Genomic DNA, 13179 nt, shown 5'->3' on the forward strand with positions numbered 1-13179 from the left:
AGACAGAGTATCATTCTGCCACTCAGGCTGGAGTGCAGTGGTGTGATCTTGGCTCACTGCAACCTCTGCTTCCTGGATTCAAGCGATCCTCTCACTTCAGCCTCCCAAGTAGTTGGGACTATAGGTGCATGGCACCATGCCAGGCTAATTTTTGTATTTTTTGTAGAGACAGGTTTCCTCATAAGACCCAGGCTGGTTTTGAACTCCTGAGCTCAAGATATCCACCCACCTCAGCCTTCCAAAGTATTGCGATTACAGGCATGAGCCACTGTGCTCGCCCTCATTTACCTTTTAAAAATTAAAGTAAAGCCAGACACAGTGGCTTACGCCTGGAATCCCAGCATGTTGGGAGGCTGAGGCAGGAGAATCGCTGGAGCCCAGGAGTTCAAAGCTGTAGTGACTTATGATTGCACCACCATACTCCAGCAGGGCAACAGAGTAAGACCGTCTCAAAAAAGGAAAAAAAGAAAAGTAAATTATCAGAAAATTTCAACACTTTATTGTTAAATTGTTAAATCGATGGTTAGTCTTTGAGTCACTTTACAAGTGACCCTAATGAATTACATTTCTAAAGTACTGAACTCTGTTAACGTATTGAAAAGACACCTGATTGGGTAAGCACCTGGGGCACTCTAGTAATAAAAAGATCTTTATTCTCTACATCAGCCACTCTTACAGCTAGTAGAGAAACACTTTAGGAAAGATGTGACTTTTTGTGGTGAAATGGGAGAAGTAGCTCCTGTACTACTGTCTCCATGTAAGCCTAGTAGAGGCAGAGTTTTTTTTTTTTTTTTTTTTTTTTTTTTTTTTTAAGAGAAACACCAATAAGTGGGAGGCAGTTAGTATCGTTCAAGGGCATGTGACTCTGTGCTCCACAAAAAGTAGGTTCCTGGTTCATCGACAAGGATGTGCACAGTTGTAAAGTTCATTTTGAAGGATAAATGTTAATTCCGGCATTTACTGACCATCCACGTTACGCAATATGCTTAACAGTTTGTAAATTCCAATAGGAAAGAAAAAAATCTCATTCAAGAATTGTAACACAAGTGAATGCTGGGCACGGTGGCGCGTGCCTGTAGTCCCAGCTATTCGGGAGGCTGAGGCTGGAGGATCTCTTGAGCCCAGGAGTTCTGGGCTGTAGTGCGGTATGACGATCGTGTCCGCACTAAGTTCGGCATCAATATTATGACCTCCCAGGAGCGGGGGACCACCAGGTTGCCTAAAGAAGGGTGAACCGGCCCAGGTCGGAAACGGAGCAGGTCAAAACTCCCGTGCTGATCAGTAGTGGGATCGCGCCTGTGAATAGCCACTGCACTCCAGCCTGGGCAACATAGTGAGACCCCGTCTCTTTTTTTAAAACAACAACAACAACAGCAACAACAACAAAACCACAAGTAAACTTATTGATTATTTATTTTAGAAACAGGGTCTTGCTATGTTGCTTAGGCTGGTGTCGAACTCCTGGGCTCAAATTATCTTCCTGCCTCAACATCCCAAGTGGTTGGGAAAACAGGTGCACGCTAACCTGGCTATAAGTAGATATATTTATTCTCAGAATATTTATTGAGTACCCACTATGTATCACACTGTTCTTGGGGGCTGGAGACACAGCAATAAAGACAACAAAAGTTCGGGCCAGACATGGTGGCTCACGCCGCTAATCCCAGCACTTTGGGAGTCGGAGTCGGGTGGATCACTTGAGGTCAGAAGTTCGAGACTAGCTGGGCCAACACAGTGAAACCCTGTCTCTGAGAAAGGAAAGAAAAGAAAAAAAACAAACAAGTTCTTGTCCTTTTTGTTCATGATTCAGAGGTGCTGCTTACTTTCCAGTGATGGAGGTTATAATCTAGTGAAATGGTGATTTGCAGCATGGCGGATTTTTTTTAAGAGTGCTTGATTTAGCTTGCTTTTTAAAAAATACATTGTTGCCATCACTTTTGCAAGTAGAGCAGTTCTTGTCAGTCTTTTTGAAGATCCATCCGGTTGAGGAATTTAAAAACATCACAATGCCTTAGGCTTGTAAGGGACCTTAGTTGTGGTAATAGTTTTAACTCCTTTATTTTACATATGAAAAAAAAAGACACTTAACTGAGTTTACCCACCGCAATACTGAGAGGTTAAAGACCAGGCCTTAAATCTCGTTCTCTTGTATAGGTTCCTCAACCATACTCCTCACGGTTTCTGGGTTTCTGAATTCGGGTCTGAATCATCAGAAGCTACATTTGCAAAAACTTCAGAGAGCAAAATAAGTTTAGAGACTGCTGTAAATGCGGTGATTTGGTTAATCAGAAAGAAGGCGTGGTGAAAGACGAATAGGATACTTGAGCTCTAACCCTAGTCTGCCCATTAAAGAAAAACCATTTAACCTGGGCCCTAACTTCCTTGTCTTTAAAAGGAAGGGCTAGACCACGGATTTACAATGGCTCGACTTAACGACTTTTTCTACTTTACGATGGGTTTAACCGGTATATTAAATGCATTTTCGATTTACGAATTTTTTTTTTTTTGAGACGGAGTCTCGCTCTGTCGCCAGGCGCGATCTCGACTCACTGCAACCTCCGCCTCCCGGTTTTAAGCCATTCTTCTGCCTCAGGCTCCTGAGTAGCTGGGACTACAGGAGCGCGCCACCACACCAAAGCTAATTTTTGTATTTTTAGTAGAGAAGGGGTTTCACCATGTTGGCCAGGATGGTCTTGATCTCTCCTCGTGATTCGCCGGCTTCGGCCTCCCAAGTGCTGGGATTACAGGCGTGAGCCACCGCGCCCGGAGATTTTCGATATTTTTTATTTAAAATGGATTTATCGGGAAGCATCCCCATTCTAAATCGAAGAGCATCTGCAGTTGATGAGACCATGTGCATAGTACTTTGAGTACGCATAGTACTTTGAGTATGCACTTTGTAAATCCCTGTACTTTGTAAATGCATATTACGTACACGGGTTTACAAAGTGCCTGGCACATAGCGCTTAAAAAAAGGTTATTTAGAGACGCAGTCTCGCTCTGTAGCCCAGACTGGAGTGCAGTGGCGTGATCTAGGCTCACTGTAACCTCCACCTCCCCGATTCAAGCAATTCTCCTGCCTCAACCTCCCGAGTAGCTGGGATTACAGGTGCCTGCCACCATGCCAGACTAATTTTTTTTTTTTTTCAGTAGAGACGGGGGTTTCACCTTGTTGGCTGGAACGTCTGACCTCAGGTGATCTACCCGCCTCGGCCTCCCAAAGTGCTGGGATTATGCGCTTGAGCCACCGCACCCGGCCAAAAAAAAAAAAAAAGTTACTTTATTATTAATCGCACAACAACTTCATATATATGCCATTCAGAATATGAAAGAGTTGAGAATTACAGAAATTAAGTAATACTTCCAAAGTCTATAAGCTGCGAAACAGGAGAAGCAGGCTGAGAACCCTGGACTTCTGACTGCACTATTTCCTTTGCAGTGTAGCTATAAAATTATCATTTTACATGAATTCGGACTTGATATAAACCTAGAAATATGCAAACAGAACAGTTAAAGAGGGATATACTTTATGCAGAAGTAACCCATGTGCGTGAAAGAAGGGTTCTGGTAAGAGAAAGAATGAGTTTACACTTGATCTTAGCCAAAAGGCCGAGAAGCGATAAGAATGAGTTTAATCTGCAGGTTTTTGTCAAGCGGTAGCTTTTCTTATGGTAGAGGGATGCAGAGGTAGGGCAAATGTGTGAAGCCTTTGAATGCCAGGCTAAGGAGTGTGGGAGTCGTTAGCAGTTCTTGATGAGAGTTGTGGCATAGTATAAACAGCATTTTATTATTAATCTGGTTGTGGATTGCTTGATAGATTGGGGAGGTGGAAGTGGAGCTTCAGAGACCAGTTAGATGGCTGTTGCTATAGTCTAGAGTATGAGGACCTTTCGTATGTTGCGGTAAAGAGACCTGGGAAAGTGTTGTTTTGTTTTGTTTTTTTTTTTTTTTTTGAGACAGAGTTTCACTCATGTTACCCAGGCTGGAGTGCAATGGCGCGATCTCGGCTCACCGCAACCTCCGCCTCCCGGGTTCAGGCAATTCTCCTGCCTCAGCCTCCTGAGTAGCTGGGATTACAGGCACGCGCCACCATGCCCAGCTAATTTTTTGTATTTTTAGTGGAGACGGGGTTTCACCATGTTGACCAGGATGGTCTCGATCTCTTGACCTCGTGATCCACCCGCCTCGGCCTCCCAAAGTGCTGGGATTACAGGCTTGAGCCACCGCGCCCGGCGGAAAGTGTTGTTTTGTTAGCAGACATCCTTGAAGGCACATGCAAATTCCTTATATTTAAAAAGGCCTTATGAGTATGTACTCGGTTTCTTTTAAAAGCAGCTACTGCAGAGGCCTGAGAGGCCAAAAGGGCGCGTTTGAAATTAAAGCAGAGTTAGACTTCTGACTTTGTAATTTTTTGATTATGTAGCCTAGAGGAAGTCACCTAACCTCTCTTGAGTCTAGGTTTCGATTCCTCTAAGATAGGGGTGATAATCCTTACTTGTTAGATAAACTGTGTGCATAAACCAGACAGTGCTTTAAGGCACCTAGCAATGGCGCTGCATGTTGGTTCACGCCTTCCCCCTGGTATCTCGCAGGCGGGGGCTGAGTAGCCGAGGACTGCAGAGGCCAGGAAAGTCGTTCCATCTAGAGACCCCCGGCTGGCACTTCCGTCTAGCCCTGGACAGGCCTCCGAACGCCGACCGGCCCCACCTTGGACCAAGCTTCGCACGGGATGACGGAGCATTCCCTGCCAGTCGGTGGGGCAGACGTTTTCCTTTTCAGGCGGGCTCTGGAGCGCGCGGCAGTCCCTGGCAGCCCAGGATGCCGAGGGTGGGTGGGGGAACAGCGCGGAGAGGCGGCGCCTGCGGCCAAGGCCGCCGCGGCCACCCCCGCACGGCTCGCCGGCGAACTCGCCGCGGGTGCTGGGCCGCGCTGGCCGCGTTTGAAGTCTCCGGCGCGGCCGCTGGTTGGCCGGCGCGGGTCACGTGCGCCCAGGCAGGAGTTTCCCCGACAGCTGGAGGCTGCGTGGGATCCGGCGGCGGCTCCGAAGCGCGGCGGTGCGGCCTTCCCCGCCCCCTCCCTCTCTCCTCCCCCGCCCGCTTCCGCCCGGCTTATTATCCTCCTTATTGACAAACAGAGCGGCCGCAGCGGCGACTCTCGGCGTGTGTTGATAGCCAAGCCATGGGAGACAAGAAGAGCCCCACCAGGTAACAGCGCCCGGGCCCAGGGGCCCGGACTGTGCGGGCGGCAGGGCCCTGGCGCCGGGCTTCGGGTGGCCGCCTCGCTCGCCACCCGGGCACCGGGGCGAGGACGGGGGCGGCGCCGCTGCTGTACGAGTGCTGCCGCGTGAGGGGGCCGGCGCCGGCCGCCCCACAATGGAGCCGCGATGGCGGCAGCGGCCGGAGCGGCAGCCCAGAGGGGCTGTGGCGGCGGCAACTGCGACCGCGCTCGCGCCCTGCCTCTTCCTGACTCCCTTCCCCCGTCGAGCCGGAGCGCGGCGTGCCGGGGGCCCGCGGGGCGGGGGTCGCGGAATTGGGGCGGGGGGCGGGGCGGGGGCGGCCGCGGGACCCGGGCGCCTGGCGCGGCCTGCTGGTGACCCCGCGCCGGGTCGTGTCCGGGTTGTGTCCTGCAGGCCGAAGCGGCAGCCGAAGCCGTCCTCGGATGAGGGTTATTGGGACTGTAGCGTCTGCACCTTCCGGAACAGCGCGGAGGCCTTCAAGTGCATGATGTGCGATGTGCGGAAGGGCACCTCCACTCGGTGAGTCCCGGGCCTGCCCCGCCTGCCGCCGGCGCGGCGGGGTGGCGACCGGAGAACGCCCCTGCGGCTGCCGCCCCCTCCCATGGCAATCGCAGACACGGCGGGAGGAGGCGAGACGGAGGTGGTGGCTGCGATAGGAACTGGGTCACATTGATCGCGACCCAGGCGATGGTTTGTGGTGAGGGATAATTGAAGAGGCTGTAACGTTTTTTGCTGCCAAGAGAGAATAAATTATTTAAGGGAGGCATTAGCTACTGCGATTTAATTCGTATCGCTAGGTGTAATGCCCCTCTCCCCACTCCGGGTATAAAAATGTTGGCTGCATTGTGTAGGGATCAAGGAAAACCCATAAAATCCTCTTTTAGGAGCAAAGGATGTAATTTAATTTCGTTCCTCAAAAAAAAAAAGTACCTGATTGCAGAATACACAATATATTAAACTTCTTTTTCTATATAGACGTCTGGAAGGGTCAGATCAAGGTATTTAGTGTTTTTTATTCCAGTTCTCTAATATTTTATAAATAAGTAGTTGGAGATGAGCCCAGTCACAGGAACAGATTTTTACTGAAAGTATCTGTGTATCTTTAGTTTGATTAAATGGCAGTCTCTTAGACAAATGAGATGAAAAGATATCTATTTTCAGACTTTATTTTATTGTAAGCTTGCAGTATAATAACTCTTTTAAGAAATGACTTTGAATTAAGTGGATAAAGAAAATCAGGAAATTCAGTCAGCGGCATTCTGAATCTGTCAGCACTTAGTTATCGAGCTCCTTGATTTTTATAGGAAGGTACCTTTTGAATTAAATATAATCATGTGATTTATTACTTAATATTTAGAGAAGATACTTAATCGTATTTAATATTTAGAAAAGATACAAAATCCATTAGAAACTATAACAATAAGCATATTAATCTCTCTTACTGTTGCTTTAAAAAAGAGGGCATGTATAATATTGACATAAAAATATTCAGTAGATATTAGTTTTCTAAAAAATGAGATATCTTGATTTTTTAAAACACTGTTTACAGAATTTTTTTAAGTCTAAAATTTAGAGACAGGAATAGTTGACAATAGCGTATTTGAAAATTTTCTTAGTGAAGTTCGTTGCTTTTGACATGCTTGCTTTTTGTAAATTATTTGCTTTTTGTATATTCCCACAATGAGTAAAATATTTTGTACATTTTTCGTATTAAAAAGGAAACTTTCAAACATATGCTAAATTTAAGAAATTACAACAGAACACTCCAAAAAGAAAAAGGTATTTGCTAAGATGATTGTGGTTACTATTTTTGGACCCGTGATTTGTGATTTAAGTATTTTGAAAAACTGCATCTTCATGTCTGTAAGGTTGGAGTTGGTTTAGAGTATATTTGTATGTCTATGTTAGTATTTTGGGCTTTTTAAAATGCTCAATAAGCAATTTTTAGAAAATTTGTTTCTTGGAGGCAGGAACCTTAAAGTATAGACTATTATAATCTTAATCTCTGGTACTATATATTATTGCTTTTTGTTGTTCCCTCTCTATTTTCTTGTAGCCATTAGAAAAATACTGAAACTAGAAGAGACTATATGTTTATTTGCAGGGACAGCAAGGAAGGGGGGAAGCTGGTGTCCTACTCCACAGCCAGTCTTGGGGTTAGAGGAACCCCGAGAAATAGAGTAGGTGGTGGCAGCTCAGAAGAGAAGAAACAGGCCGAATACCTGGCACCTGGAAGAAGAAGGAATATAGTACGCAGGGGAGTTGGCCCAGGACAGAGAAGTGGGCCTAGTTTAAGAGGCTTGAGGCCCACATGGGGGCCCCTGACATTTTTTTTTTTTACCGGTACATCTGAGCTCTTGTAGATCCAATTTTTAGTGGTGGAAACATTACTTGAGGAGAACTCAGAGAAGCATTGTCATTTGGATTGAAACTGAAGAGGCTCTGGGCAACTCACCAGAAATCTAAGGGACACTGTGTTCCTGAAAGTAAGTGTTCTACACTACGACCCTCTCAGCTTCTTCCTTCCTCTCTCTGAATTATCTCTTCTCTTTTGATATTGGCTCTAAGTTAAACCGAAGAGCTCTAATTTCTCTGTTATCTGTTATTTTCCTAGTGGTTTCTGAAATTCAGGGTGGAATCCATGTTTGTATAGAACAGTTAAACAGAGTATTGTTAATAGAGAAGATATTGATTATATCACAGAATATTAATATTTTTCCTCTCTGGTCATGTTAGAAAAACAATATTAAAGGACTGCAGACTGCTACTGAGAAGCAAGTTTCAGTAGTTGGAAGGAATGATTCTCGATAATTAACATGTTAATTAACAGGGTAATTTCCAGAGTAAGGTTGGCAAGTACTAAAGCTGGGACTGGATAGCTGCAGAGCAGAAGGATGCAGTTTGCTAATGATTTGTTTGTGTGACCCACAGATGGGATTTGAATCCTTTGGGTCAGAATGACCTTTGAACTGATTCTGCCTCATTGTCAAATGTGAGGCCAAATCTAAATCATTCTAGACATTCAAAAAACATTTTTGTGTTTAAACCTGCAGAGAAGATTGAGTCCTTGTTCTACCTTTACATTTTTTTTCCCCTTTCCTTTCTTCTTTTTTGTGGTAGGATCTCATTCTGTTGCCCAGGCTGGGTTCTGTGCCACCATCCAGGCTTATTGTACCTTGAATCCCAGGCTCAAGGGATCCTCCCACCTCAGACTCCTGCGTAGCTGGAACTACAGATGCACACCACCATGTGTGGCTAATTTTCTTACATTTTTGCAGAGATGGTGGATTTCTCTATGTTGCCTAGGCTAGTCTCAAACTCCTGAGCTCAATTGATCCTCCCTCCTTGACCTCTCAAAGAGTTCGGATTGTAGACGTGAGCCACCATGCTGGCCCTTTTAAAGTCTTTATCAAAAATATACTTTTTTTCTTTAAAGAATATTAAGTTCAAATTCTTACTGCAACAGAAGCTCATTTTTTTGGCTATATCCATGGTAGGTCATGTCTTTCTGTAGGATAAAGTTACATTTGTGGCATGTATTTCAAAATAAAACTTGATTTGTTGTAGCTTTAATTCCTCAATTTTTAATTTTTAGATTCTGGGGTACATGTGCATGTTTGTTACTTGGGTATATTGCAGACCGGTGAGATTGGCCTTCTAGTGTACCCATTACTCAAATAGTGAACATTATACCCAACAGGTAATTTTTCAACCTCTCACTCCAAAATTTCTTACATTGTGCTTTTGTGTGAGAAACAGTAAATGTCAAACTGATAGAAAAAATTTTAAAGGTAAAAAAATACCGTGGTGACAAATTATTTTCAAGATGCTATACAGTCTTTGTATCTGAAGTTTCTTAAAAGACAAGAAATGTCTCAGATATAAACCCAAGAAAATTTAGGAAATTAAAGATCATTCTTGGCTGGGCCCAGTGACTCATACCTGTAAGCCCAGCACTTTGGGAGGCTGAGACAGGAGAATTTCTTAAGGACAGGAGTTTGAGACCAACCTGGGCAACACAGTGAGACCTCGTCTCTACTAAAAATAAAAAATAGCTGGGTGTGATGGTGCGTGACTGTTGTCCCAGCTAGTCAGGAGGCTGAAGTGGGAGGATCCCTTGAGCCCTGGAGTTCAAGGTTGCCGTGAGCTGTGATCACACCGCTACACTCCAGCCTGGGCAGCAGAGTGAGACCCTCTCTCAAGAAAACCAAAACCAAAACCAAAAACATTATGAATCATCAGAGAAAACGAGATATTAAATATTAAGAATACTCTGTATGAGGGTGATGATCAATGTATGATGATTAAATTAAGACTAGTATCTTATTGCTACTTCACCTAGGAATAAAGAGTTACTTTATCGCTTAATTCAGATAGCAAATATTTAGAAATAAAAAAGATAGAACCATTGGTTTGGGTTTTAAACTGTGGTCTAAATGGGAACCTATTAAACAATACCTAGTTTATACCAGGCATTCAAATGTAACAGGTAATGTTACATTTTCTTACAGTATATTATAACAGTCCTTTAGGTTTCTCATAGGTGTTATTTTAGAGAGCTGTGAAAAAGATTTTACATAGTAGAAAGAGTGCTAGATGTTATGCTAGTATGAGTTTGGTAACCTGCGTTCATATTTCATATCAACCATTTCAATATTCAGCATTCAGCAAATGTTTATTGAGCATCTTATATAAGGGCTGAGTTGGGTACTGGACATACAGTGGTGAGTAAAATGCATTTTTTTTTTTTGTTTCTTTAGAATTTTACGGTTTTGCAAGTCAAAACCACTTTGGACTGTACCAAGCTCTATATATGAGGTTTGGTATTAGATCTTTCCTTACGTGTAGGCTGAAGACGTGAAATTTCTTCATTAAAAAATACGTTATATACAATTGAAAACAGTATTATAATTAGGTAAAAAGAACGAGTTATTTCAGCTCCTGTAACAAGTGAACCATAAAATCCACATTCTGAAGGAAGCTTAAACCAACTATCATCTGATAAAAATCTTTTCAGTGTTGTTGTCTTGCCATACTTGCCTTCTCTCTTCAAATTTGAGGTTTGGCACTGATTCTCCTAGACTTTTGGTGTAGGAATGGGAGAAAAAAATTGAGAACCATCTACGTAAGTCCTTTTTTTTTTTTTTGAGACGGAGTCTCACTCTTGTTACCCAGGCTGGAGTGCAATGGCGCGATCTCGGCTCACCGCAACCTCCGCTCCTGGGTTCAGGCAATTCTCCTGCCTCAGCCTTCTGAGTAGCTGGGATTATAGGCACGCACCACCATGCCCAGCTAATTTTTTGTATTTTTAGTAGAGACGGGGTTTCACCATGTTGACCAGGATGGTCTCGATCTCTTGACCTCGTGATCCCCCCGCCTCGGCCTCCCAAAGTGCTGGGATTACAGTCTTGAGCCACCGCGCCCGGCCGTAGTCCTTTTTAATGAAATGCATGGTTCCTGAGCCGCCTCCTATCTATCTGAGGAGCCTTTCTAGCAACCATTTAGTTGTTCAGAGACTTCTTATTCTAGGAGGTTTCTTGATTGTCTTTGTCCTCCCTTTATGTTAGAGGACTCATGCTGGTTAATTGTTTATGGGTAAATTTTGCAAGTAATTAGTGTTTGAATAGTCTGGATATCAGAGTGGTTTTCAAAATGTAGTCTAAGTGACACCAAGAGTCCCTGAGATCTTTTTAGTTAGTCTGTGAGGTTCAAACTGTTTTTATAATAATTTTAAGATGTTATTTGCCTTTTTCACTGTGATGATGCAGAGGCAGTGGTGGGTAAAACTGCCAGCACCTTAGCATGAATCAAAGTGGTGGCACCAAATTGCTATCTTCATTGTAATATTCACCAGCACGTCCATGCATGCAGTAAGAATAATGCCAGTTCGAATTAAGAGTATCCTTGATGAAGCAGTAAAATTTACTAATTTTATTACATCTCATGCAGTTTTAAAGATTGTCTGACAAAATGGGAACTACACATAAAGGACTTCTATTGTATACTTAAGTATAGTGGTTAAGGGAACGCACATGTGTAGTTTGTTTTGCAAGCAGAACTAGTCTTTTTTTTTTTTTTTTTTTTTTTAGAATATCATTTTTACTTGAAAGACTACCTGACAAACTACAGTTATTCAGACTTGGATATTTAGCATATATTTTCTTAAAAATGAATATATTCAAGAAATACATCACTTCAAGGAAAGCACTTGATAGTATATGTTGCCAGTGATAATCATTCAAGTGAAATTAGAATTTTTGAAAATTTGTAGCAACAATGAGCTTTAGAGCTTCTGTGTATAATAAGTACTTTTCTAAGAAGATTAGTGGTGATATCAATGAATATAATTTCTGATATTTTGCCATGAAATGTGTCAACATTTGGAAGATACGCATAACTCAGCAAAGAAATGGTTCCTAGTTACCGATAAATGATTTTACAAAACCGTCATGGATAATTCATTCCAAGTATAAAATACTAGTGGATTTTTTTTTTTTTTTGAGACGGAGTTTCGCTCTTGTTACCCAGGCTGGAGTGCAATGGCGCAATCTCGGCTCACCGCAACCTCCACCTCCTGGGTTCNGGGTTTCACCATGTTGACCAGGATGGTCTCGATCTCTTGACCTTGTGATCCACCTGCCTCGGCCTCCCAAAGTGCTGGGATTACAGGCGTGAGCCACCACGCCCGGCCCAATACCAGTGGATTTTAAGGGAACACTGAAATGTTCATTGATGTGGTTTCAAATTTTACATTGCAGCTAACCTTTGAGAAAAAACTGTGTTTTGATGTAGCATTAAAGAAGAACATCTATAATTATCTGAAAATGCTATTGAACTACTTACGTCTTTTCAACTATATATCTATGAGAGTCCAGATTTTCTTAATATTTTTGGACCAAAACAATGTATTGGAACAAATTGAATGCTGAGACAGATGTGACAATCCAGATGTTTTCTATTAAGCCAGATGTTAGAGGTTTGTAAAAACATACAGTGCTACTCTTCATATAAAATATCTTTGTTTTGGAAAATAATGTTTTTTAAAACATTAATGTGTTATTTCTTATGTGATGTATTTGTTTTTAGATGAACTATTAAATATATTTAGATTTTTAATCAGTTTTTATTTTTAATATAGTAAGCATCAGTATATGACCAACATTAAGAAAACAAACAAACAAAAACCTTTTTTTAAATGTTAAGAGTATAAAGGATCCGGAGACCAAAAAGTTTATGAACTGCTGGTCTAGAGTTTATTGGCTTGGGTTTCTACATGCAATGGTTTTGCTTCAGCAGGCATTCTTTTTATTTCCTTTACAGTGTGAGGCCTGATAACTAGTATTCATACTTGTTTAACTTGTTTAATCTCACTCATCTTTTAGTGTCGCCTCCGAAGTATTTGATATTGTTGGCCGTTTTTTCCTCCTTTTATTGAAACTCTCCTTCCTTGATGCCTCTAACACTCCTTTTTCATAGATTTCCATATGTATCTCTGAAACCAATTCCTGCCTCCCCAAACCTGGCCACCTGTATATTCTTTACTTTGTATGTGGGATAAACTTTCTGGACCCTCAGCTAAAAAACCATCATTGTCTCAACTTCGAGTCTAATTTGTAGTTGTCCTTCATGTCCTTTCTCTGGATCGTCTCTTAAATCTGTCCCTTTTATAGTTTATGTAGTTATAGTTCAGAAGCCAATATCATTTCTCTCATGAACTATTGGACAAATTGGTCTCTCCTTTGGAATGCTACTAACATTATCTTAATTATCTTTTTGGTAACCTATCTGATTATCTGATTATGTTGGTTCCTGTATATTTTTAAAAAAACTGCCGGGCGCGGTGGCTCACGCCTGTAATCCCAGCACTTTGGGAGGCCGAGGCGGGTGGATCATGAAGTCAAGAGATCGAGACCATCCTGGTCAACATGGTGAAACCCCGTCTC

At 42.8% G+C, this 13179-nt stretch overlaps 1 protein-coding gene across 12 annotated transcripts in view; it reads left to right on the plus strand.

Moving 5' to 3' along the window:
- The first annotated feature begins 4995 nt into the window (after positions 1-4995).
- The window catches only part of YAF2 (YY1 associated factor 2), an 83997-nt gene continuing 75813 nt past the window's right edge, over positions 4996-13179 (plus strand). For 3 of the 12 annotated variants that reach the window (XM_037739009.1, XM_017530144.2, XM_017530175.2), the window contains exon 1: positions 7600-7722. Coding sequence is in view for 4 of the 12 variants with exons in the window: in XM_017530189.2 (XP_017385678.1) it covers positions 5179-5204; positions 5630-5755; positions 7341-7599 (411 nt within the window). In the remaining 8 variants the exon portion in view is untranslated. Of the gene's footprint in view, positions 5205-5629; positions 5756-7340; positions 7728-13179 lie in introns of those variants that run through there. The other 9 variants (XR_001825767.2, XR_001825764.2, XM_017530121.2 and 6 more) reach the window with 7 other exon arrangements.

This window comes from Cebus imitator, unplaced genomic scaffold, assembly GCF_001604975.1.
Source record: "Cebus imitator isolate Cc_AM_T3 unplaced genomic scaffold, Cebus_imitator-1.0 Scaffold2, whole genome shotgun sequence".
NCBI classification, from domain to species: Eukaryota; Metazoa; Chordata; class Mammalia; order Primates; family Cebidae; genus Cebus; species Cebus imitator.